At 30.9% G+C, this 26,773-nt stretch overlaps 1 protein-coding gene across 1 annotated transcript; it reads left to right on the top strand.

Annotated features, from left to right (window-relative positions):
- Window positions 1-714: 714 nt before the first annotated feature.
- On the top strand, window positions 715-26,015 carry LOC124542879 (serine/threonine-protein kinase OSR1-like). Its single transcript, XM_047120773.1, has 14 exons — window positions 715-876; window positions 1,938-2,084; window positions 9,076-9,127; window positions 9,558-9,741; window positions 10,649-10,773; window positions 11,571-11,664; window positions 12,278-12,422; window positions 15,631-15,796; window positions 18,096-18,243; window positions 20,368-20,570; window positions 21,511-21,687; window positions 22,467-22,561; window positions 24,512-24,707; window positions 25,116-26,015. The coding sequence occupies exons 2-14, from the start codon at window positions 1,987-1,989 to the stop codon at window positions 25,194-25,196; spliced, it is 1,764 nt and encodes a 587-aa protein (XP_046976729.1). The 5' UTR covers window positions 715-876; window positions 1,938-1,986; the 3' UTR covers window positions 25,197-26,015.
- The last annotated feature ends 758 nt before the right edge of the window (window positions 26,016-26,773 follow it).

Raw genomic sequence — 26,773 nt, 5'->3', positions numbered from 1 at the left:
TTATTCATATATTTTAGAAACAGTTTTTTTTTTGTTAATTAAATGTTTATAAAATATAAATGTCATTATTATTTACCGTAATAATTATTTCATATGAAACTTATTTAGATAATTCCCATAAAATTTACACGTATTCGTGAATACGTACGTAATATTATAAACACTTTTTGGTAATATTTACAATGTTTAAAATTACATCGTTGTACGTTTCAGTGCGATAGTATACGTTCGTTCCGTTCTGAACAATTTCGTTACGCTTCCATACAAGGTACCTACTTATTATTCTTTACTCTCAATGACGACAAGTGAGATTAACTCCGTTGACAAAATTTAAAATGATTTTTTTAAATTATATTCTTTCAATAAGATACAGTTATTAAATAAATTAAAATACTTGTTATATATACAACCTTCTTATAAATAGAGCAAAGATTTTTTTTTGTTTTTGTTGCCAGCAATAAAAAAATGTAATAATAATTTGATAAAATAGTAAAATAGGAATTTAAGAAATAGTAAGATGCAATGCTATATTTTATTGAAATATAATTACACGTGACATAGACATAAGTTATTTTGTACATATTATGTATATATTTCTATAATATTTGTAGCAAATCATGATAATTTGAAAATGTTGACCAACTCTGCGGTCTCAACTCTGGCCCGTGGGTTACTCAACACACTTAGTTGAAGTTTGTTATAATGACACACGTACGAAGTCGGGACCCCTTCAGTGTTAAATTGTTATTGTGACCAATTCAAAGGTCATTTGAACTTTACAACCGATTACTGTCTAATGTGCTACGTTAAAATGCATTACAATTACAAATTGCCTATAACATTGGATTTCGTTAAAAGTGTGACAGCATTGAGGCGGTGAGGAATCAATTAATAATTGTTAAACTACCTACAATTTTCTTATATAGGTTTCTGACGCTTTCAAAACGTCTTACGGTGATGTGGGTGATATTCAAATATATATTTTTTAAGAAATTAGTATCTCTCGTTAATATTTGAGACTATGAAAATTAAATATCAAAAATACATGCAGTTCAATTTTTAGTTTCGTTCAATGTTATTGTAATAACGACTTCTAATAATACTTGCTATAAAACAGTTGCGGAGGTAGGGCTTTGTGCAAGCTTGTTTGGGTAGGTACCACATTATTACTAATTCTACAGTTAAAGAATACTGCTTAATACTGTTATGTTCCGGTTTGAAGGGTGAGTGAGTTGAAGTTATATGGACACAAAGGGAATACTTTCTTCGTTCCTGAGGTTATTAGCGCAGTGGCTATGTAAATAATAGTGAATATTTAGTCACCAATTTCTATTAGCAGTTGCAATCTCTTACTATGTATCTACATGATTATGAATAAAAAAAGTTGTTCCTTAAATAACTGTTATTCTTTCAGTAACTTCAATCAACATTGCCATAATAGATCTCAACTGTAATAACGTTGAATATTTTAAAAAAGGTTTTATGTCGCCTCATTTGATATATGTAACACAAACGTATTGTGTGGGTGTTTGTGCAAATGAAATGTAAGCGGATAAATTTTAATTAAATAAATTGCATTGATATAATTTATTGTCGTGGGTGTGAAAGGACGAGATTCTCACAGATAATTTATAAATTTGCAGAAGACAAAGGCGTATTACATATACCTTTATGTTTACTCTGTATTTTAATTTTAAAGCTATACTTTTTATTAATAAATTCTTGTGTTCATATATTTCACTACACTGTATTCGGCAGCTTGAACCCAGAAAAAAAGTTCAAAATTATGATTAATTTTTTTCATATACAATTTCGAAATCTAAATTATTATCATTTATTAAAAAAATATAGATAATATTTTTTATAAACAGAATATAAATATGAAATTAAAAGTTCGTAAAAATCGCGGATATTAATATTATTTTTTATATTTACAGATACAAGCTTATATTACAAACCGATATTGAGGCACTACCGTTTTGAAACATGAAAATGGAAGTCCGTCGGAAAAATCGAGGGTTTTTCAAAATGGACCCTGTCGTGGACATGGGAAGCCCGTTCAAGGGCAAAAGGGACAAAAATTGGTAAATATATCTGTCATATTTTTAAATTTTCACATTCGTATCTTCGCAGTCGTTAGCGTAAGTTTTGCAGGTTATTTTCAATAGCATATTTTATCTGTATAATATAGCCAGTGACAGATTTTCATTAAATACTTTTCTGTATAAAATATCGATGCAATATCTCTTTACGTAGCGAGAAAACATTTTAAATAGCGCTAATTATCCAGCTAATTTATAGGAAGTAGGAAATAGATTTTTATAATGTAACATCGAATGGTTTCAAGTACATCATTCACTGAGAATACAATATATAATAAAAGGAGTTGTTTTTAAAATATTCACGTTTAAGTATAACTATTGAAAAAATAACCTGTGTATTTTTCTTTACAATTTTATTATTATTATTATATCTTTAACATCACTCATTCAGAAAAAGTCATTCAGTAAGAAAACGAACGAACGAACTATTTTTGTTTATTGAATGACTACAATAGGTAGCGTAGAAATCTATTTGGAAACTTTTTCCTCCTTGTCTTTGTGCAATAGAACGCTACTTTTAAAAATGGAATGTAAAATTGTTATTGCTTTTATATGTCAATGTATACGATTTGTCTTACTCTAGAAAAATAGAAGATTTTTAAGTAATCGTTATTTTTCATTGGATACATAATTTTAAAAGCAATTATATCCCTGTGTTTATATTTCAAACATACAATAAACACGCAGCATAAAAATCGTTAAAATAATAGTGTTTCCAACTAAAAAATAGTCTATTTTTAATAAATCACAAATACTAATAGCATCACAGTTCTTACCTTTAGTAAAGAATTGACTGAAGGCATTTTCTTCCGTTGAGAATTGACACCAACTGACCGATGTTATGGTTATTTGTGAACGAAATTATGATCCGTACTCTTTTTATATCTTTACTTATCTTAATAATTTTGAATTGTGGAGGTGTTCCCATAAAATCCGGTGTTAATCCGTGCGATTACATTTATAGGGATACGCCATTCAGAAAAAATATTAAATTGAATTGAATGGTTAAAACTTTTGGAAAAATTAATTGACATGGTCTAATATCTAATAATGAACCCATATGTATATGCATTAATTAATTCATTGTAATTAATAGTATTCATAAAAAAAATGTAGTCAATTTTTTTCAATTAAATAAGACGCCAAGTTTTGAGATGGAGTTAAAATAAAAATTATTGGTTATATATATGTCATACTGTATATATTTCCAACATTAGCTAAGTTGATACTTGGCTTTAAAAAACAAAGAATTTATATGATTTTTGTGTACATTGTACATAAATGGCTGTGTTTCATTATTGTTTCACTGATGTCACTTTATAACAAAATATTCAGTATTAAATAAAAGGACCTTACCTTTCCATATGTCAAAATCTACGTTTTCTTTTTCTTCACTAGCTGCCTGATCCAACTTAGTACGAAGTTCTTGCAAATTTATTCCAACTTATTAAGTATAGGTATATAGGTACTTATTAAGTATAGGTATATATTTAAAAAAAATAATACTAATTATGAGTCTCAAGTGAATCCGACTGAATAATTTTCGGGTTCTAGTAATGAATGGTATGGTATAAGTTGGTATAACTAATACTACTAATATTATTTTGTTGCTATTATCGAGTGTTGAACTGGATCTATACTTATATAGTATTATTATATTACAAAATTGATTTCCAAGGAAGGACATAGACTACCTATTTGCCTAACACATGACAACCTACACACTAAAACGCGAACAAAGAAGCAGACGACAGCTAGTTATAAATAATTTCATATCGGTATGTCCATAACAAAACAAAAGAAGTGTTTTCATTAATTACAATTATTGGTCGCCAGATTAACAAGGCGAGATAATCTAAGCGTTATCTCGGCTCAGTAATAACCAAAATAGGTAAATTCGACCATTAATATAAACGAATAGTAACCAATTGTTAAAATTAGTTGCGATATTAAGTCTGGAAAAATTTAAAGTAAATGGTTATTTGATATTCTTTAATACTTTGATGATTACGTAGCCTTTTAGTTAATGAAACACATAAATGTTATTGGGTGTTCGAGATTTATTTTTCTATTTCATTCAAATTTATTAACAGGAAGATATTTGTAGCAAAATATAAAAGAGAAGCTTATTGTTTATTTTGAATGAATCTTTAAGATTTAATTTTTTTTCATCCCGTCCACTTTCGGCTTAAATTATTGGACTGTGGACTAATTGCATGAACCTTTAAAAAGTATAAAACAAAGTTCACATTTTTTTCCAATATCTTCGCTTACTTCTTTTTAAAAACCTAACAAGTTTAACTAATGCTACAATTATTAATGACAAAATAGTAAAATGTTGACATTGGCGGTTTCAATAAGCCAAATTTGATGTATGTTACAAATATTTTGCGATTCAAACATATATTCATATTAATATTTCATATAAAAATAAACGTTATAAAATAAAAACCTCTTAAAATTATCTTTCTAAGAAGCCCTTTCTCATTTGCTTAAATTTGGACCTCGAGACTTATTTGGATTTTTTTTTAATATGAAGTGGCCAATAATATCAAGATTTTTTTTTAAAATAACCCAAGATTATTTTGTAAACACAAAGAGTAAGGATAAAATGTATAATACCTCTTTTCCGCCTTCGCAAAGTCCTAGGATTATTTTGTATCTGTGATTGTGTCGTCTATTAAAAATACAATTATTATTTGTTCATGTTTCTCTCTCACTTTTTTGTTACCGAGAAAATAATAATTTTATCATTGTCATTGGAAATCCGACATATTTAAAGCGCCGTAATTAAATACATCGCAAGGATTATATTATTATAATAGGCTATTTGACTGGTTTTTAAAATCCATTTTATTTTATTTAGTAGAGGTTAAGGGACCCAGTAAAAGTAGATTTTTTTATTTCTAGTACATATTTGCCGAAAAATATCATATTAAAAATTCCATATTCAAATAACGCGCGAAAACGATACTTGGACAATATGGCGCTGCAATCGGGTCGGTGACGTCACTTTGCTGCTGTATTTTAATCTGTGGTACATATAGTAGAAAAGCAAAGTTTACAAGAAAGTGACTTCATCATAAGCCCGGCCAATCAGGAGCGTTTTGTGTCACGTGACAAACGTTTGAAAAAATGTATTTTTATTTATGGATTTTTGAATAAATGAAGTATTATTTTCAACTTTCGTTAGTAAATAACCATTTTAAACCCATAATATACACTGATTACAATAATTCACAATTTATTTTTCGCATTGTCAAATAGCCTATTGAAAAACATTAAACAAAAAATATATATGACTTTGGTAACATTTATATAATTATAAATGATATCTTATAATATAAATATTTATTGTATATTTATATAGAACATAAATTCGTTATTGTAATTATTATATTATTGTTATAATATATAGTAACGAAGTAGATAAGATAGGTGCGGTGAAGGAGAGTGGGTATGACGTCATTAAAGAAATTCATGCGTTTGCCGCAACGGCGTACGATTTTGTCTACCCCCAAATATATGTTTTATTTACAAACAAAAATACATTAAATTTAACTAATATCCTTCAACTAGATACGCGGTGACAAAGGACGCGGTATATTAACTGTTACAATATCACATATGTTACATGCTACACATATAAGTGATTATCCGGCGAGCAGGTCGCTTATATATGTACTTACATAATTCGTACTGAAGACGAACTCGAAACGAGTTTCATCTCGAATTACATACCTATATTATTTTATTATGAAATTATATATTGATATTATTTCATAATAAAAGAACGCTGACACGTGTTCGGTGCTAAAGTTTCTCTAATTACCAACGTTAATCTAAATATATATAACTCAAAGGTGACTGACTGACTGACATAGTGATATATCAACGCACAGGCCAAACCACTGATCTAATAGGACTGAAATTTGACATGCAGTTAGATGTTATGACGTTAGCATCCGCTAAGAAAGGATTTTGATAAATTCCAGCCCTAAGGGGATAAAATCGGTGATGAAAGTTTGAAAAAATCTTCTCAGATTTTCGACTGATTGAACTGAAATTAAAGATTAGAGCTATTATGATCCTTTTTTATCCCCCCCCCCCCCATATATTAAATACTGCAAGAAAGGAAATAGGCTACTTTTTTGCCTAAAACATGACAACCAGCACTCTAATACGCGAGAGAAGCCCTGGGCGACAACTAGTAGTCTAATATAAATCTGAAACAAATTACTTATCTACTGTTGCGAAGTTGACATCTACCATGAACAATTACTGTGTTTCCTATGTATGTGGTATCGAATATATCAAAAAATTCCCGATTTGTTATAATAACTTTAACAATATGGGATGGGAAGGATTAAAAATACTGTCATCTCTTTCTCATGTGTGGCCAAAACAACAAGTATTACACATATTCACCCTTCAAACTGAAACAACAACAATACCAAGTATTGCTACTTGAAATCAGAATATCTCATGAGCGTTTGGTACCTACACAGGCTTACACGAAACCCTAACACCAAGTAAACTACAAGGACTATGAAAATGATAAAAAAGCCATATAAAAGTTGATACCGTTATGAGTACAGCTTTATTATGCCGTTTGTCTGTCCATCGGCTATATACATAGCATCTGACGACCAATCCCTAAAACTTGAGCGAAGCCGTAAAAGATAACTAGTGTTAATATAGATCCAAATTCCCACACACCAAACATTTCTTCCAGTACCTATTAAGACAATTTATTTTTATAACTAACAAGCGACCCGCCCCGACTTTTGCTTCGCACGACCGTAATACTGTTAATAATAAATACATAATGTCATTATATACAAAATTAGCTCAGCATAGCTTTTTGTCATTAGACTATAAGAAGCGCTAGGTCCCTTTCTAAATCTATAGTATAATTGAAAATATTGCAATGCACAAATTATTTAAGATACTGTATTCGAATTGAATCACTTTATCTATTAAAAAAATCACATCAAAATCCGCTGTGTAATTTCAAAGCTCTAAGCAAACATAGCATGAGTCGAGATGGCCCAGTGGTTAGAACGCGTGCATCTTAACCGATGATAGCGGGTTCAAACCCAGGCAAGCACCGCTGATTCATGTGCTTAATTTGTCTTTATAATTCATCTCGTGCTCAGCGGTGAAGGAAAACATCCTGAGGAAACCTGCATGTGACAAATTTCATAGAAATTCTGCCACATGTGTATTCCACCAACCCGCATTGGAACAGCGTTGTGGAATATGTTCCAAACCTTCTCCTCAACAGGGAGACCTTTAGCCCAGCAGTGGGAATTTACCGGCTGTTGTTGTAAGCATACATAGATACAGACAGACAGCGGTAAGCGACTTTGTTTTATACTATGTAACGAAACGGCAGAATAGCGATTAAGAAGCAAAACTGTTTGTAAATCTAATGCAACTCTATAACAATCAAATTTCAAATTACAGAGAAATGTTATTGTTTTTAATACGTAGGTATATATTATGCTGTTTTGTTATAAAGAACTTATAATACACGGTCTTATTTAGATTTATTTAATACACGAGTGGAGGCCAACGCATAAATCGTCTACGTAGTCTTGTGTAAGTGCATATTTTTACTTAGAGTCAAAATGTTTAGATGCATAGCCATAAATAAATACGTATAATTTTAAGGTTATGTTTCAGTTTGCATATTTTATAGTTCGTCAGAAAGCTACTAATTGTCCGTTGGTGAAGACAGGTTTAAATTTAGAAGATATTCCAAAGTTGACCTAAAGCGACATCAGGTTTTAAAAAAAAACATAACACTTAGAAATTTAGTTTATTGATTGTTTCACCGGGGTAAACACAAATAAAAGACATATCATATCTCAGCTCAAATTTTAATGGCGCATCGGCGATATCTGAAATGGTTAATATGTCTGACAATGAACACGGAAGGTATAACTTACCGTAAGGCTCATTTGCATCTTAAAAAATACCAATCTGATATCAAAGTTATAACTAACATATACTAAATATTCGACTTTATTATCAAAATTATTGTACCTAATTGTGATATATTTTTGATATTTAATTGCTTTGATATATTAAATTAGGAAAAATATTTCGTCAAGCAATTTTCTTTAAATAAACATCAATCATAAATTAAAACTGGACGAGAAAACCATAAGCTATCGTAACACAGCTTGTTAAAAAAAATGTAAATTATTCGTAAATACGTAATATATAAGAATAAATAATTAATGTTTATGTTACATTAACTATATTGGTTATATAATTTCATTTAAATTTTATGAACATAAGTATTTAGGTACAGCCCCGTTATAAGCACAACAAGCGCCCATTTACATGCACTGCTAAAGCAATTTCCAAACCGGCCCCTTCACCAAATTTTTTTTAAAAACACCTTATTAGAATTAAAATTTACCCTGAATGATGTCGGAAACGTATTGGTTCTTGCTTCATTTAATGGAATCGGAAATATTTTTTAAATTAAGCTAATATTTTATTCTACGTTTAGGTAGTGTATGTGGATGAGCAACACGTAGTGCATTACTATACTATTTGACTTCACTACGCATTACTATTTGAATTTCGAACTGAAGTTTAATTCGAGCTTAAGAGCACTTTAGTGGTTGATAACGATACAATTTCACGACCACGTTTTACTGTACCTACATGAATTTAATAAATTATTATTATTAAAACGGTTTATGAAAAAAGGTGTACAAAAATATCTCTTAAAACGGTAAATTAATTGACATAATAGGATAATAAGTTTTTATTTTGAACATTATCTATTGAAATGGATTGAATATTTGTAACGTGTGTTATGTACATATTATGTACCTTATAGAGTTTTTATGTTAATATATGTATTTAATCGATCTAAATTATTCACAAATATGTACCTAAATATCGATATACGCATGGAGATATCAATAAATCAAATTTATATATGTTTCAGCAATTTAAAAACTGAAATAACACCGCCGGGTGTAAGTGGGATCTTCCGACAGGTAATCAATACAACATATTATTAAATTGCATATCATACATTAATCCACAGTCTGTCATAGTCCTACTAATTCATTTAGTCTCATTTAAAAAGAATTTGCAATTTCGACATTTCGTATTGACGTTATAGCTGACACCATATACTACTCGTCACACGGACGACAAAATGCGACAAGATTGTCTAATCGTCGAATAATATTTGATTTAATCTTATTTACACGAGGTGACTAATAATAAACAAATCTTTTGGATTACTAAGATTTATATTATTTGTTTATTAATTAAGTTATAACAAATGCTTTTTAACTTAATATATTTTTGTTAAAGCTGTTTTTATAACGCAAAATACTTAATAAACAATAATATAGTCTAATTCTAATTACGTAAAACTTTTATATATTTAACATATTAATTATTTCATTAATATTTCAGAAATCTTTTGGAACTTGCGACCGTCAATTGTCAACATTGTCGTCGTATGTGCGAGCTGCATGTTCCTTGAACAACACAGCCGGTAACATCGGAAATTTATTCACACGCAAAATGGCGGCCAGTGCAAATACATCATGTCCGTGGCCCAATAGTCAAGATGACTATGAATTACGAGATGTCATTGGTATGTAATAATTACCACATCATATTTTAAATAATCTTCTATTCAATTTTTTGTTAAACATCCTATTGAACATTATATTTGCTTCAACAAATCTGATTTTACTGATAAATCTGAGATCTGTCATACTTGTATCGGATGACAATTATAAATTGTATTGATAATATTTATTGATGTGAAAGGTTTAATTAAGAAATTATGCATCTTTTTCGTCATGATAGGAACCCTTAAATGGCCCTAACGTCAATGTAACCTCATTTAACTTAAATAGTAATGCGGTACGTGTCATACGCAGACTTATTGACAGAATCCTCCCATTTACACGATGTGGTTTATGTAAACAATTCATTACGTGTTTTATAAGCGGCAAGTAAAACGTGTTTCGTTGATTATTACAGTGCCATTACAACTCTATTCTTCGATATAGATGTTTCAGATATATGAGAAAAAATTTACAAACATATTTTGTGTTGCTTTATATTATAATAATGTTAATAATAAACTGCAAGTTCTGATTTTATTCAAGTTATGACATATATTCACAATAATTTACTTGAAATATACACAGTTATTTTCTTATAAAAAATATTTACATGTTTATTAAATAAAAAATCATACTAATTAAAAATCTATTTTATTTTATGACATCATTAAAATAATCATAAGTATGAATTGTATCTGTGTGTTTAGTTATAATTGCACAAGAAGTACTTCAATCATATGTCTCTGTAATCAAGGACTATTAGTATTTTTCATTGAGAAACAGTAGTATATTTCAAACTTCTACCATGTTTGAAGTGTAACAATCTAATAAATAAATAATAATAATGGCATTTAAACTTTATAAACTATTATTAACATGAATTCAAATGTCTCCCTTTATAACATAATATTTTTTTTTTACAAATAGGTGTTGGTGCAACAGCAGTTGTGTATTCAGCCTATTGCAAGCCGAGGAATGAAAAATGTGCTATTAAAAGGATTAACTTAGAAAAATGGAATACATCCATGGATGAGCTCCTCAAGGAGATTCAAGTAAATGTTACATTTGAAATTTAATTTTTTCTAGATTGATCATTAAAATATTTATTATTGGCATATTAATAATGTCCGGTAAATAGGCCACTGCTGTCTTTATTGCACCTCCTTCTCTTGAGGAGTGAAGCTTATTTATGTATATTGGTGGAAATAAATGTGGCTAAATTTTTTTGGTCTACTCTTATACATTTTTAAATATAGGTACAAATTAAGTCTGAATATTCAGTGGGTAGCTTGTCTGGATTTTAACCCATATCCTTTGCATAACATTTATGCTTCACTGTGATATCTTGATTCATAGAATCATTTTACGTACCACTTTGTATATGATAATAGGTATTTAATTAGAACTCTTGTTTCAAATGAAACAACAATATCATAATACATTGACTAATGAATAATAAGAATATTGCATATTGGGCTTGAAATTGAATACTGAATGAATCTCAATTAATATCCAGATATTTGTTTTCATATTTGGCCATAATATGTATTACAATTAAGCTATTACAGATGAATACACATAGATTTTTTGAATATTTTTATTCACAAATTAGAAAACTAAGTAAAGATTAACGGATTATTTTAAAATACTTATGTATTTTTAAGTCAGTGATACAAATGTCACTTCTTGTAATGATTTTGTATATAGTTGAATCGAAAATTTATTAAAAAAAAATATATAGTGAGGCCTCTCTTACCAAATATAAAGTCTGCTGTAATTAACTCAGTAACATGATTATTTACTTAAAACATTTTTATAAATAGTTGACATGTTAATAATATTTTTTCAGGCTATGTCCAGCTGCAACCATCTTAATGTGGTCACATACTATACTAGTTTTGTTGTCAATGATGAGCTGTGGCTGGTTCTGAAGCTGTTAGAAGGTAATATAAAGTATATTAAATTTTAAATAACTTAAATATTCTAAGTATTGTTGAGTTTTGGTTTGAAGCTTTAATGAGCCAGTATTCCCAAGATTGGTAGCTTATTGGTAATAATGTAGAGAATGGTTAATATTTTATTTGATCTAAATTAATATTATAAATGTGAAAGTAACTCTGTCTGTCTGTCTGTCTGATGCAATATCACAACCAAACCAAAGAACCAAATTTGGTGTGAAGCAAATTTGAATTTTCATAAAGGACATAGGTGTTTTTTGCCTAACACATGACAACTAGTACCACTATGTATAATAGGACTACATATTGAAATATGAAACATTTAGACATGTACTATAATGAGAATTTTTAAATGGTTTAATTTTAATATTTTATTACATATTTAGAAATACATGTATTTTAAAATACACATGGAACTATTTGGCAACCTATCAAAGACAGACAACATTATTTTTTTAGATATATAGGATAGTTATTTTTATTTTATATAAAAATGACTTTCACAATAAATTATATTAGGTTAAGACATTTATTTGTACGAATTCTCAAACATTCTTCTTATAAGTATATTTGATTGGATAAAAATCATGTTTTTCAGGTGGAAGTCTCCTTGATGTCATAAAGCATAAAATGCGAGTATCCAATTGCAAGCATGGTGTCTTTGATGAATCTACTATTGCGACTGTGTTGAAGGAAGTTTTGAAAGGATTGGAATATTTCCATAGCAATGGACAAATACACAGGTAAAATACTATCTTAAATATGTACTATATAAATACATGTCATAGAATAGAATATGCTATATATAATTCAGCTTAAATGGAGAAAGATTATCGTATTCACAAAAGACTCTTATCTGTTGGAGCGATCTCTTTCAGGTAAACTTTAGCCCGGTGAATATTATTATTTTATATTGTGATGCAAAGCGATTGTTTAGTGTTTTCTGATAATGAACTACTTGTTATGGTTGCTAACTATCTACATCTGTCCGATAGCGAATTAAGTGTGATGTCTTTTTTTTTAATTAAAATAACTCAGGAGTCCATCCTATATTTTTTGCAATGCCTAAGTTAACTATTACTGGGTGGTACAAATGTACACATAAATATGTCTGCCTTCTTATCATTTATTATAATACTGCAATGGTTTCAGTGTGAAATGTAATGTGTATTGTCAACTTGCATTTTTTAGCGATCAGATTGCTTCGAGTTACGCTGTGTCATACATGCAGAAAGCGAAATTTGATTACATTCTTATGTAAATAATACTATGTATTTTTATAAATAGAAATAACACCTATATCGTTTTGCGAATTTCAATAACATTTGGCGCTTCTATCGAATTTTTATTTCATAGAATACTCTGCTTTAAGCGTTAGCAGTAATGTTGCAATTAAAAATTATTTGCAAAAAGCGAATGCAAATTTCTAGTTGACGCCATAGTCTAGAAGCTTTATACGGTAGAATTCACTCACTAAGGTAAAAATATTCTCAGTAGCACCTAGCAGCTAGACGAGACTAAGTACTCTTCCTTATTTTGTTTTCACTTAATGAGTTACATTGGCTCACTCACCTTTCAAACCAGAAATATAGACCTATATTATAATATAGCACAATTTGAATATCGGGGTTAGCCTGAAAAACCTCATAGACTTTATCTTGGGAATTTCTGCTGATACAAGTATTTCAGTAGAATATCTATAATATCTAGTTGTGAGAATTGTATTTAAAATGTATGTAATGAGAATAATGTTATTTTCATTATGTATTCTTGAATACTTTGGTTCCTAGAAATATCTTGCGCTTTGCTTTTACCATTTTTGCAATCTCAGCATAGTGGTAAAAAATTGTAAACATATTTAAGCTGTTAAAATTCTTATGCCTAATTCACATACAGCACTAAGTTTATTTGCGAATTTTATGTTACATAGTGCTATAAAAAATATACAATGAGTTTATTTGGAATTATTAAGTTATATATAGGGCTGAGATGGCCCAGTGGTTAGAACGCGTGTATCTTAACCGTTGATTTCGGATTCGAACCCAGGCAATCACCACTATATATATGTGCTTAATTTATATTTATAATTCATCTCATGCTCGGTGATGAAGGAAAACATCGTGAGGAAACCTGAATATGTCTAATTTCATCGAAATTCTGTCACATGTGCATTCCACCAACCCCCATTGGAACAGTGCGGTGGAATATGTTCCAAACCCTCTCCTTAACGGGAGAGAAGGCCTTAGCCCAGCAATGGGAAATTTACAGGCTTTTTACTTACTTTACTTTTTTTAGTTTAAGTTGTATGCATAACTGATAAGCAAATGAGCTTCCTGATGTCAAGTAATCACCATCGCCTATAGAAAATATAAGGTGTTACGTCTCTTGCAATTAAATTGAGTTATTCAAAGTTTATATCAATATAATAGCGTGTTTCAGTGTGTGTGTGAGAAAAACAGCATTAATCTATCACACACTTATATGACTACATTGCGATTTATATCGTAAATTTATTTGATGATCTATTGTAATGCGATTGTTTATAAATGGTTATATTTATCTACTAGCTGTGCCCGCGACCTTGCACGTGTTTGACTGTTTAACAAAATAAAAAAATATCGTAGCCTAAGTTACTCCTTATTATATCAGTTATCTGCCAGTGAAAGTTCCGTCAAAATCGGTTCAGCCGTTCCAAAGATTAGCTGGAACAAACAGACAGACGGACAAAAATTGTAAAAAAAAATGTTATTTTGGTATATGTACCGTGTATAACATACATATGCATTGAGTAAAAAAGGGCTATTTTAATATTACAAAGAGACATTCCAATTTTATTATATGTTTAGATGAAACATTTATTTACTTATAGAATAAACTCTTAAAAACTGGTTCATTCAAATCAATTATTCAATACTTAAAACAAAAGTACATTTTCAATATGATAATATAATTACAATTTGCGAAGGTCCTAAAGAAATGTCTTTGCGTACGAAAGTAAAGCGAGCGCGATGTAAAGTATGCGAACGACGCGATCATATTCTATACGAGTGTCTACTTAATTTGGTCGAGTTATAATTGTATCAGCTTAAATCTTAATTGACATAATTAATTTGCTGTTATCTTTAACAATATATTTCTGTCTCTTTCGTTCTGAGTGTTTTATCAATTAGTCAGCGATATAGAAAATGTTTTATCTCAAGTATATATTATTTACACATGGTATTATATTATATGACTTGCAAATCCTGTGATTTTTTTTAATCTATCATGTGATGAATGTTTGTTGCTGCGCGATTTTTGTCGAATAGTATTAAAAGTCATGCATAGACATGACAATGATAATATACAGAAATTAGAATAATTTCTCCCACGTGACGTTGGCGAAATAATCTTAGCACTCTTGGCACAAATGAAAGTTAAAATAAAAAATCTTACATTACTACTTTTTTTATGGTATAGGTTGGCGACGATATGGGCCACCTGATGGTAAGTGGTCAACGTCACCATAGACAATGATGCTGTAAGAAATATTAACTATTCCTTACATCGGTTACGGCCACAGACCTTGGGAACTAAGATGTTATGTCCCTTGTGCCTGTAGTTACGCTGGCTACTACTATTAATTGTTAATTTTGCGCAAACGAGTAACAATTATGTTTTTATTAAGAATTATACTCATTAAACTCTTCATCTGGGGTGTCATTGCTCTGCAAATGCTTATTTACAGTATGATATAATCGCAACAGCCTATAAGATACAAAAGCACAGATTATAATAAAATGTCCATGCTTGTCCTCATGATTTATGACATAAGTAATATTTGTGTGACACTACCTTTAAAAGGGCATATAACAATGTTCCAAGGAGCATGATATATAACATTGTTCATGACATTGATGTACTTATATAATGATAGAGAAATATACAATGTTTATGTTTGTATTATTACAGGGATATCAAAGCTGGGAACATTTTGTTAGGTGAAGATGGGACTGTGCAGATTGCTGACTTTGGTGTCTCAGCTTGGTTGGCAACGGGCAGGGATTTATCTAGGCAGAAAGTCAGGCACACCTTCGTAGGCACACCATGCTGGATGGCACCTGAGGTCATGGAACAGGTAAATGTCAAATACATTAGCTGTATAAGATATAATCTGCCACAGATATTTATTGGTTTTGTAAGAAATTTTAATTAGTTTAATTTCTAATAAACAACCAACCTTGGGAACTAAGATGCTATAACTCATGGGAACGACATACAGTACGACACAAATTAGATGTAGCATCGGAAAATGCAATGGAATGAAAATAAAACCGATTACTGCCGATTAGCTATTAAATCGCGCCATTCGACGCTATTGGTCGCTATAGATTGACGCGTCAGAAAGCAAGTGCATGTAAATCGACGCGTCAAATTGACGAATATATTACGTCATACAATAACTACAAGTTATTACGTTTGTGTAAAGATCATATTCGCATGAGAAATAAATATTGATAATTTGGGATAGCGCACTCAATTCGCATGTGATTGGTTTTACGAACTTTGCCGATGCTACATCTAAGTTATGTCGTACTATACATAAATTTACAAAATTGAATCTAAATAACACTAAAACTGCATTGACGTAATTAAAAGTACTTAATACAACATGTATGGGCATATATTACAATACTTACTAGTGCTCTGTATTCAAGCCATTTATTGATAAATATATGGAACAAAGCCAAAGGTTTCTTTGCTAATCTGTCTAATAGGTTAATCTATAAAACTATTTGACGGGACATTTATTTATACAATAGTTGTTTTGCGGCTTCATTGTGTTGTTGATTTTGTTCTGATATCAAAAAAAGTCAACAACAATCATTGAGTTTAAATATTCCTTCTGTAAACTACACTATATATAATGATAGAATTATTAAAAATAGTCAATGTAGTCACTGTGGGAAAGGTTGAAAATCTCGGATACTCTTATTCGTTTTAGTTACGATTTGCCTGAGAGACTTAAGGAATCTTTTTGTAAGTCCATAGAGAATGTTAAGGAGGTACCTTAAACGAGAATAGACTATTTAACAATGCGAAAAATAAATTGTGAATTATTGTAATCAGTGTATATTAAGAGTTTAAAAAAAAAACAATACTTAATTGATTCAAAAATCCATAAATAAAAATGCATTTTTTTAAACGTTTGTCACGTGACACAAAACGCGCCTGATTGGCCGGGCTTATGATGAAGTCACTTTGTTGTAAACTTTGCTTTTCTACTATGTGTACAACAGATTAAAATACAGGAAAGTGACGTCACCGACCCCATTGCATCGCCATATTGTCCAAGTAGCGTTTTTGCGCGATATTTAAATATGGAATTTTTAATATGATATTTTTCGGCAAATATGTACTAGAAATAAAAAACACTACTTTTACCGGGTTCCTTAACTTCTACTAAATAATATAAAATGGATTTTAAAAACCAGTCAAATAGCCTATCACATTGATCGGTGTGCTCTTGCGTGTGCCGGGGATCCTTTCGTATTCGCAATCGCACCGTTTTAAGACGACATTACGGCGTAGGCTATACTAAAGGAAATAAATGCTTTTCGATATACATGCTTAAAATTACTCTTCCCTAAGGATGAAATTTAATGATTTTGAACAAAGATGTTAGTTCTGTAAAGTATATCTATTATGTTCGGACGAGGCTCGTAAGCTCGAGTGATTGTTACTTGTCGTTCGAGCATCTGTTGCTTGTAGGTTCCGACTTGGCTGAGAGCCAATTTGACTTCTGACAATTCCGTTTGAATATACATCGATCGTTCTCTGTCTGAGTAGCTTGTATTCGTGTTGGCTTGTAACTTGAATCGAATAAGGGGGCGTTTTACTTGTAAGATATTACTGACTATTTATGTGATAATTGTTTCGCATTTGGAACTAGACTATGGCAAGAGCCTAAATAGCGACTCAGTCGGAAACTCTGAGTCTCTATAATGAATAATAGAGGAGGGTGTAATCTCGTTGTACTTCCCCGTTGATGTCTAATCATTATGGTGGCAGTAAATGAAATCCTTGGGAATTGCCTACACAAGAAAACATATGTTTAAAGAAATCAAGACGTAGTTTAAAACAAAGTCGCTTACTGTGTGTCCCTATGTATGCTTAGATCTTTAAAATTACGCAATGGATTTTGATGCGGTTATTTTTAATAGATAGAGTGATTCGAGAGGAACGTCGTTGTGTATAATAGATGGACAATATAATAATTTTTGAAGTGGTTAATAAAAAAATTCGGTAGTTTATTTAATACAAGTGTTAAACCCGTGCGAAGCCGGAACGGGACGCTAGTTTATAATATCGTACTGTATTGTACAAAACTGCTTTCTTGTGAAATCGTTCATCATTTTTCTTTTCTTTTTTTGTAGGACCATGGCTACGATTTCAAGGCGGACATTTGGTCATTTGGTATAACTGCTATAGAAATGGCGACTGGCACCGCACCATATCATAAATACCCACCAATGAAAGTTTTAATGTTAACTCTGCAAAACGACCCACCGAATTTAGACACAGGTATGTTATTATTAGTTATATTTTGTTATTGCAAAATTAAATACAATTTAACTAATATAATTGTGTTTTAAAATCATATATTAGTACAAATAATAACTTAAATTGTTCAAATAAATGGATAGAAATTATATTAATTCCCAATAAAAAATATCTTTAATCTAAATATAACTGGTGATATCAGTGTTATTGGGGATTGAAAACTGCTTTTTGTATATTAACTTATAATTTTTGAAAGAAACAAATTTTATTTAATGTTTTTATTTCTTAAAACATTAATAAATATGTATTTATGTCAATGATGAAAAATGTTCTGGAATATTGTATACTGCAATGGCATAATCGCAATGGTAAAATCATAATCAAGTCATATCATCATTCTCCTGCCCTTATCCCAATTTTATTTGGGGTCGGCACAGCATGTCTTTTCCTTCCATACTTCTCTGTCAGACGTCATCTCACAAGTAACATTCTTTCTAGCCATATCGTCTTTCACACAATCCATCCATCGTTTCCTTGGTCGTCCTCTACCTCTATATCCATCCACATCCATGCTCAAGGCCTTCCTCACAATGTGTTCCTCATTCCTCCGCATTATTTTTATTATATCTTTAACTGGTTTAATGAAGTAGGGTTATAAAATTTGAATAAGAAAGTAGAATTTACGGAGAGATCTCATTGCTTCATATTTAAGTCAAAGAATCCAGCAAGTTTTCATTAATGGAATAAAGTCTTCTGGATCTACGTTAAAAATGGGAGTTCCGCAAGGTTCAATTTTGGGTCCCTTTCTATTCCTAGTATATATAAATGATCTTCCTTTCTATGTTAAGGGTATTTGTGATATAGTGTTGTTTGCTGACGATACTTCGCTGATTTTTAAGGTTGACAGGAAAAAAAATGACTATGACGATGTGAACGGTGCATTATCACAGATACACAATTGGTTTACAGTAAATAATTTAGTTTTGAATGCTCAAAAAACAAAATGTGTAGTTTTTACCCTACCTAATGTTAGCAAGCAAAATTATAATATATCTTTAAATGGTGACCGTCTTGAAGTAGCTGATACTACGGTGTTTTTAGGAATAGAATTGGATTCCAGACTTCAGTGGACCTCTCATTTATCATCCCTAACAGGAAGACTCAGCTCCGCAACATACGCGGTTAGAAAAGTTAGACAACTAACTGATATTGATACCGCTCGTTTAGTTTATTTTGGTTATTTTCACAGTATTATGTCATATGGCATATTACTTTGGGGTAACGCTGCAGATATTGAATCTGTCTTTATTTTACAAAAGAGAGCAATTCGGTTTATTTATAATCTTGGAGCTAGAGACTCTCTTCGGGATGTTTTTAACAGAGTAGGAATACTTACTGTTGCGTCGCAATATATTTACAACAATATCATGTATATTCACAGTAACATTGATCACTTTGATAAAATCAGTGATAATCATTGTATATGCACTAGAAGTAAGGATAAACTTATAACGCCAAGTTTCCGACTCCGCAAAGTCAATGGATCCTTCTTGGGGCAAGGTATCCGTTTCTATAATAAAATTCCGCAGAAATTTTTAACTTTGCCGTTTAGTAAATTCAAATCGTTTGTTAAAAATACATTGGTAGAAAAAGCATACTATTCGATACAAGATTTTGTAGATGATAAAAAAGCGTGGAGTTAATAACTGTTGACTTCCAAGCAGGATACATTAATTGAAATAATTGTATTTAATTAACATGACGTTGTATTTTTTAAATGTTAAAAAAGAGTAACTACTGAGTTTCTTGCCGGTTCTTCTCGGTAGAATCTACTTTCCGAACCGGTGGTAGCTTCACTTAATTGTAAAATGACGATTCAAAAGTGCTTATAAAAGCCTACTTGAATAAAGTTTATTTTGATTTTGATTTTGATTTTTGAAGAACCAGCAAGTAACTCATTAGTTACACCATTCATTTGTCATTATTGACATACTCTGTGATTAAAAGGTGACTCTATAATTAAAAAGTACAATTAAACTTACATGTATCATGTTTGTATCCGAATACTAAGTCCATGCTTTGTTCCTATTAACCTTAATAGTGGAATTCTCTAATAGGGATTTTATATGAATGGCTTGTTTACAGGTGCAGATGAAAAGGAACAGTATAAAGTGTACGGCAAGACATTCAGGAAGATGATTATCGATTGCCTGCAGAAGGACCCATCGAAGAGGCCAACTGCGACGGAGCTGTTGAAACATCCATTCTTCAAGAAAGCTAAGGACAAAAAATATCTTACTCAGACACTGGTGGCTATTGGGCCCAGCATGGAAACACGTGTTCATAAGGTAATGAATCCATAGATTTGTACAGACAAAATCTTTATTAAATTAAAATAATTACTGGGGAAAAATTGTTTGACTAGTACTGCTCAGCAAGACAAATGATTGTACTAATATTGACTCATAGAATATCTAGAGTAGGATGCCGACGAATGATAATAGGCTATTTGACAATGCGAAAAATAAATGGTGAATTATTGTCATCAGTGTATATTATGAGTTTAAAAATGGTTATTTACTAACGAAAGTTGAAAATAATACTTAATTTATTCAAAAATCCATAAATAAAAATGCATTTTTTCAAACGTTTGTCACGTGACACAAAACGCTTCTGATTGGCCGGGCTTATGATGAAGTCACTTTCTACAAGAAAGCCTTGCTTTTCTACTATATGTACCACAGATTAAAATACAGGAAAGTGACGTCACCGACCCCGTTGCAGCGACATATTGTCCAAGTAGTGTTTATGCGCGCTATTTAAATATGGAATTTTTAATATGATATTTTTCGGCAAATATGTACTAGAAAGGGTTCCTTGGCTTCTACTAAATAATATAAAATGGATTTTAAAAACCAGTCCAATAGCCTATTGTATTGAAGATGATAATGTAATGTAGATCCATTACCATATTCTCTAATTTAACACAAGACTTAACATAAAAGCGAAAATGTAGTATTTTAGCGATGGTTCTCATTAGTGTAGAAAATTCTTTATCACAGCTAAGAATGGGTGTACTATAAAGATCAATTTGATCGTATTTTATTTTTTCTACTTACTTAGAAATAAAGTTCGTTTTGATAGAATCAGTAGCAATCATTGTATAGATACAATATAAGGAAAACTTATAATATATCGAGTTTTCGATTCTAAAGAATCCAATCTACTGATATCTTGGAAACAGATTTTGTGTTCAAATGACTATTTATTTTATAATAATAATTCTAGGCAAGTAAACGCCAGCCCGGCGCTTCGGGTCGCCTTCACCGCACTGTTACTGGCGAGTGGGTTTGGAGTGAAGAAGAGGACGAAGGTGAAACACCGGGCTCGGACGAGGAGGCTCCAGACAAGCGCCCCATGAACGAATTGCAGCGAGCTGACTCCAGCGGAAGTGACAACGATGATGTGAGTCCATCTTGCTATGAGAAAGAAAGAAGGAAATTTTCATTAAGACACGACACAATAGGCTTTTTGACAATGCGAAAAATAAATTGTGAATTATTGTAATCAGTGTATATCATGAGTTCAAAAATCTGTATTAACTAATGAAAGTTGAAAATAATACTTGATTTATTCAAAAATCCATAAATAAAAATGCATTCTTTCAAATGTTTGTCACGTGACACAAAACGTTCCTGATTGGTTGGGCTTATGATGAAGTCACTTTCTTGTAAACTTTGCTTTTCTACTATATGTACCACAGATTAAAATACAGGAAAGTGACGTCACCGACCCCATTGCAGCGCCGTATTGTCCAAGCAGCGTTTTGGCGCGTTATTTAAATATGGAATTTTTAATATGATATTTTTCAAATATGTAAAAAGAAATGAGAAAAACAACAAAAATTAAAACTAATTATTTATTTACATCTACTAACTTAATCTACAACAAAAAAAACAACTACAAAACAAAACAATAATAGTTAACATGTCCTAAAGGTTCATTCATTCAGCTTCCACATTGGGTTCCCAACGGTAACTTTCAATGGTACACAATGTGGTTGATATGGGTGTGACAATATAAGATAATATTTAACAATAATAGGTTAAAACATATCTTACATACATTTATTTAGTTATAAGTTATAATATAATCGATATAGATAAATGTGATATTAACAATAGTAACATAGTCTGTTGCAATCATTTTCATACTGTTTATGTACATTGTTCTTTTATTTCCAGGAATCTACTGTTCCTAAAGAAACTGCGCCAAGACCAGTAGCTCCGCCTCCTGTGCAGACAGAACCCAATGTGGTCAACCTCGTGCTGAGGCTAAGGTAAATTTTGACCATTTTAATGTAATACAAAAAATATGAAGTCTCTATAAACTTATTACTCTATAAAGAATTGAACCATACTAAGCTCCTTAGTTACCAAACTCAAACTCAAACTCAAATAACTTTATTCAATATAGAAGCATTACACTTTCTTATTGATGGTCAATTGAAACACTACCACCGGTTCGGAAAGAAAATACCCTGACCTGAGAAGAACCGGCGAAAGAAACTCAGCGGGTTTTTTTTTTTTTTTATTTGTCTCATATATTATTTAAACAATTTAATATGAGATGAAATAGCCAGGAGGCGATCGTTTCATTCCCAAGGTGTGCTATCGATCATAAACTCATTATTTGTGTAGTAACCTTTTGCACACAAGCATTCCTTAATAATTTTCTTAAATTTGAAAAATACCGGTTGGGTAATATAAAAAATACTTTTATGTTAATTTATATAAAAGTATTTTACTTTAAATTGTTTGGCTTATACATGCTCAAAAAAGTCATGACGTTTTAGATACTGTGAGTCTTGGCATAATAACGGTCTTAGTTATTGCATATATATTGAATTAGACAGATCACGAAAATTTTAAAAATACGTGTTTAACATTTTATTTATACCTTTCAATTTTATTACTATTAGATTAGAAAATGTCGTTATTTTACTCTATTATCTATACTCTATTAATTGTGTGTATATTTAAAAAAAACAAATATCATTTAGTTATCAATAAAAAATTGCTTTAAAATTGTATGTGTATAAAATTCTGATAATGTTCGCAAAATACATACAAGATTTTTTGCTATTTTAAAAATAAAATAAGAACACTTGTCATAAACAATGATCAAATAAAACTGTTACGTATCAACTTGATCAAATAGTTTCTCTTAGTAAGATTGGAAGGTAGGTAAGGTAGTATTGCAATTTGAAACGTTATAAGATAAATTTAAATAAACAGCATATCTAATTTCGAAACCGACTATAATGCATGATTCACCAAAAGGTGAAATCACACTTAAGCGCGATTTATGATTGCTCACTTTGTATGCTGTGACGGCTTCTAGTTTCTAGTAATCTGTGTTTTTCATTGAATTATGATGTGATATAAAATGTACTCGATATTTGTAACTTTTGTTGAATGTCGTTTAATCGTTATTCGATTTTGTTTTATGGCAATTTTTACAAATTATACGTCATTGCCATAATCATTACCAGGATAAAATATATCGACCGAATTTACGAAACAGTAAAATTATATCAATAAATAAATAATTGCTAATCGAACATTTGACTAAACATAAATTTGTGTACACACATTAAAATGTTTTCTTAGTTATGGGTAATCATTAAAAAGTTTTCTTAAGGTCTCATATCACAAGGTTTTGATTTAGCGGGATGGTCAAAATGTATGGAAATGGTTTACGTTACCTGTAATCGGAAATCTGTATTCGGTCCGTTTATTTTTATGCGAGCACTCGAATATATCTTGCTATTTGCATGATGAAGGTTCCACTCTCGTAACAAAAGAGATCTATTCCGGGGAGAAGTTAGAGTTTTAAACACGTATTAGACCAAATGCTGACCTCTTTGCTCAATGAGCGAATGCTGTGCCGTAATTTTGCTGATTTATTATTGGTACCGGCGTGTCTTTCTCTTAAACGTAGAGAGACCTGTAACAAAATTTTACCTATAGCTACTGTGTTTGTGGCTAGGGTCTTCAGGGTCCGAACTGAGGTTCTAAGACACTTATTTTCTACCGGTTAGAGGTGCGTTTTCTTAATGATACCTGAAAACTATTGGCAGCCGTCGAGAGTAGGCTGCAAAACGATAAAAGTCAATTCATATCGCTTAGTATTACTAAGCGTTTTCATCAAAATACCATCCACCTTCTATAAATATTTACCACCACTGATTACTAGCAGTAGACTAAATAAGAAATAAATATTCCAGGAACGCTAGAAAAGAGTTGAACGACATACGATTCGAGTTTATCAACGGTAAGGACACCGCCGAGGGTATAGCCGCGGAACTGGTCGGAGCTGGTCTAGTGGACCCGCTCGACTCGGCGCCGATCTCTACCAACCTCGCCAAGCTCTTGCAAATGCAGAGGCAGCCGCAGCCTGTGAAGACTGTCACATTCCACTTGGTTAGTATATTTGCTCTTGTTACATTTTCAAGTACTATTGTACGACACAACTTAGATGCAGCATCGGCATAATTCGTAAAATCGATCGCATCCGATTTAAGTAGGCTATCCCAAATTATCAATATTTATTTCTTATGTGAATGTGATCTATACACGAACGTAATAACTTGTGATATCATATGACCCTAATATTCGTCAATTTGACACGTCATGCACATGCACTTGCTGTCTTGGGTTGAACTGACGCGAGAATCTATAGCGACGAATAGCGCGATAGGGAGCTATTTCTACTGGTTGTATAAGTCGGCAATAATCGGTTTCATTGAATTTGCCGATGCTACATCTAAGTTGTGTCGTACTATACGATATGTCGAGTTCTATAAAACGAAATATTAATTTTGGTTTCAGAATTCGACTGGACCGAACGAAGAATTTGACGACAAAACATTAATAGGTTTCGCGCAGATTTCCCTCGTAGATTTAGGTTAAAACGACATGTAATCTCATTCTAGTTGCTATGTACTTGTATTTCTTTCTAAATGGTGCTAGCGAGTTTAGATACCTAAAGTTCATTGTATTATTATTATTATTTTTTTATTTGCATTCGGCGCCATATATCGCTGGCCGTTACGCGCCGGACCAAAGATCTTTAGTTTTAAATATTATTTTATATTATTGATAAAAAAAAATTAACGAGCATATCAAGCTTTACCTCTCTGTATTTAAAATTATTTTGAGGGGTTTTAAGTTTGAAATCTTTAGGTTTATGTTTAATCTGTATTCAAATAAGTTTTGTGGCGATTTTTTTTTATAGTATTTAGTCGTATTTGGACGCTGATTTGGGTTCGTTTTTAAGGAAGAATTTAAAGAAACTCAAATGTCAGGATTAGATCTGACGTTTAGTAACTTCGTATTGGTCATGCTTTATTATCAAAATTTTCTGCACGCCAGTACCCGTTTTTATTTTAAACTCGAAAACAAAATTCCATTTAAAAAAAAACTAAATATAATAATACTACGCCTGTGTCTGTTATTTTTCTTAAAAAGGTTAAACGTAATTATAAGTCAGAGAAAACTCCTTGGTCATCTTAATGTTTTTTTTATTACATAACGAATACCAGATATAATTTTTTTATCGTGATTGATTTTTATTGATATTATGTTATCATCGCTTTGGAATTTTATAAGTAGTCCTAGATCATATTACTTATAAAAAGGTTATGAAATAAAATAATTGAATAGGCGTAATATTAATTATAACTATCGGAGCAACATCGTATGTGTGTTGCCAGCTTTAATGTCTTATGATATACATTTTCAGCAAACCTTCCACGAAACTGTGCCTTCCAATACAATATTTCATACATTTATCGAAAATATAATTTTGAAAAATATATCCATTAGAAAATATTTCGCCATACTTTTGCCAATCTTGTTTACATTCCGAATAATTTGCATTTCACTTTACAATATTTAGGCATTTGTTTTAATCGACATTTTTAATTTGTGTACGAAATCAGAAATATAATATCAAAACTTATTTAAAAACTCATGAAAAGTATTTTTTTATAGTTTTAATTTAAAATTAAATAATAAAATTATGAGTAAAATTTTGACATCAAAATTTGACTCGATTTACTCGACTGGACTCGAGTATATATTGACAATTTTAGAATCGATTTATCTGATAGCCGTTTGTCGTTTAACTAAGTAAATGGAAACTTTTTGCATTTGATTGTTTTTATCGTTTACAACTCGAAAAGAATGCACACTAAATTTGGCTTAATATTTACTCATGCAGATGAAATATAAACGACGATACTGATTTAATTTATTATTGAATACAACGGTTTCAATTACGTAATTTATAGTTGGAAGATCGGCAGGTTTAGGGAATACTACGTGCGTATGGTAATCTTTCTGAAACACGTCGAATATTCCTCGAAAATTGTGTAAATGAAACCAAACTTTTCTGTTAGACTTCATTACTTCGTCACTTAATTGACTCTTAAAAAAATGTGCCATTTAAAACTCCTTTCAACCCTTGCTATTGCGTGGCTATTGTG

This window comes from Vanessa cardui, chromosome Z, assembly GCF_905220365.1.
Source record: "Vanessa cardui chromosome Z, ilVanCard2.1, whole genome shotgun sequence".
NCBI classification, from domain to species: domain Eukaryota; kingdom Metazoa; phylum Arthropoda; class Insecta; order Lepidoptera; family Nymphalidae; genus Vanessa; species Vanessa cardui.
The sequence above is the reverse complement of the archived record's forward strand: the minus strand, read 5'-3'. Positions and strand labels throughout refer to the sequence as shown.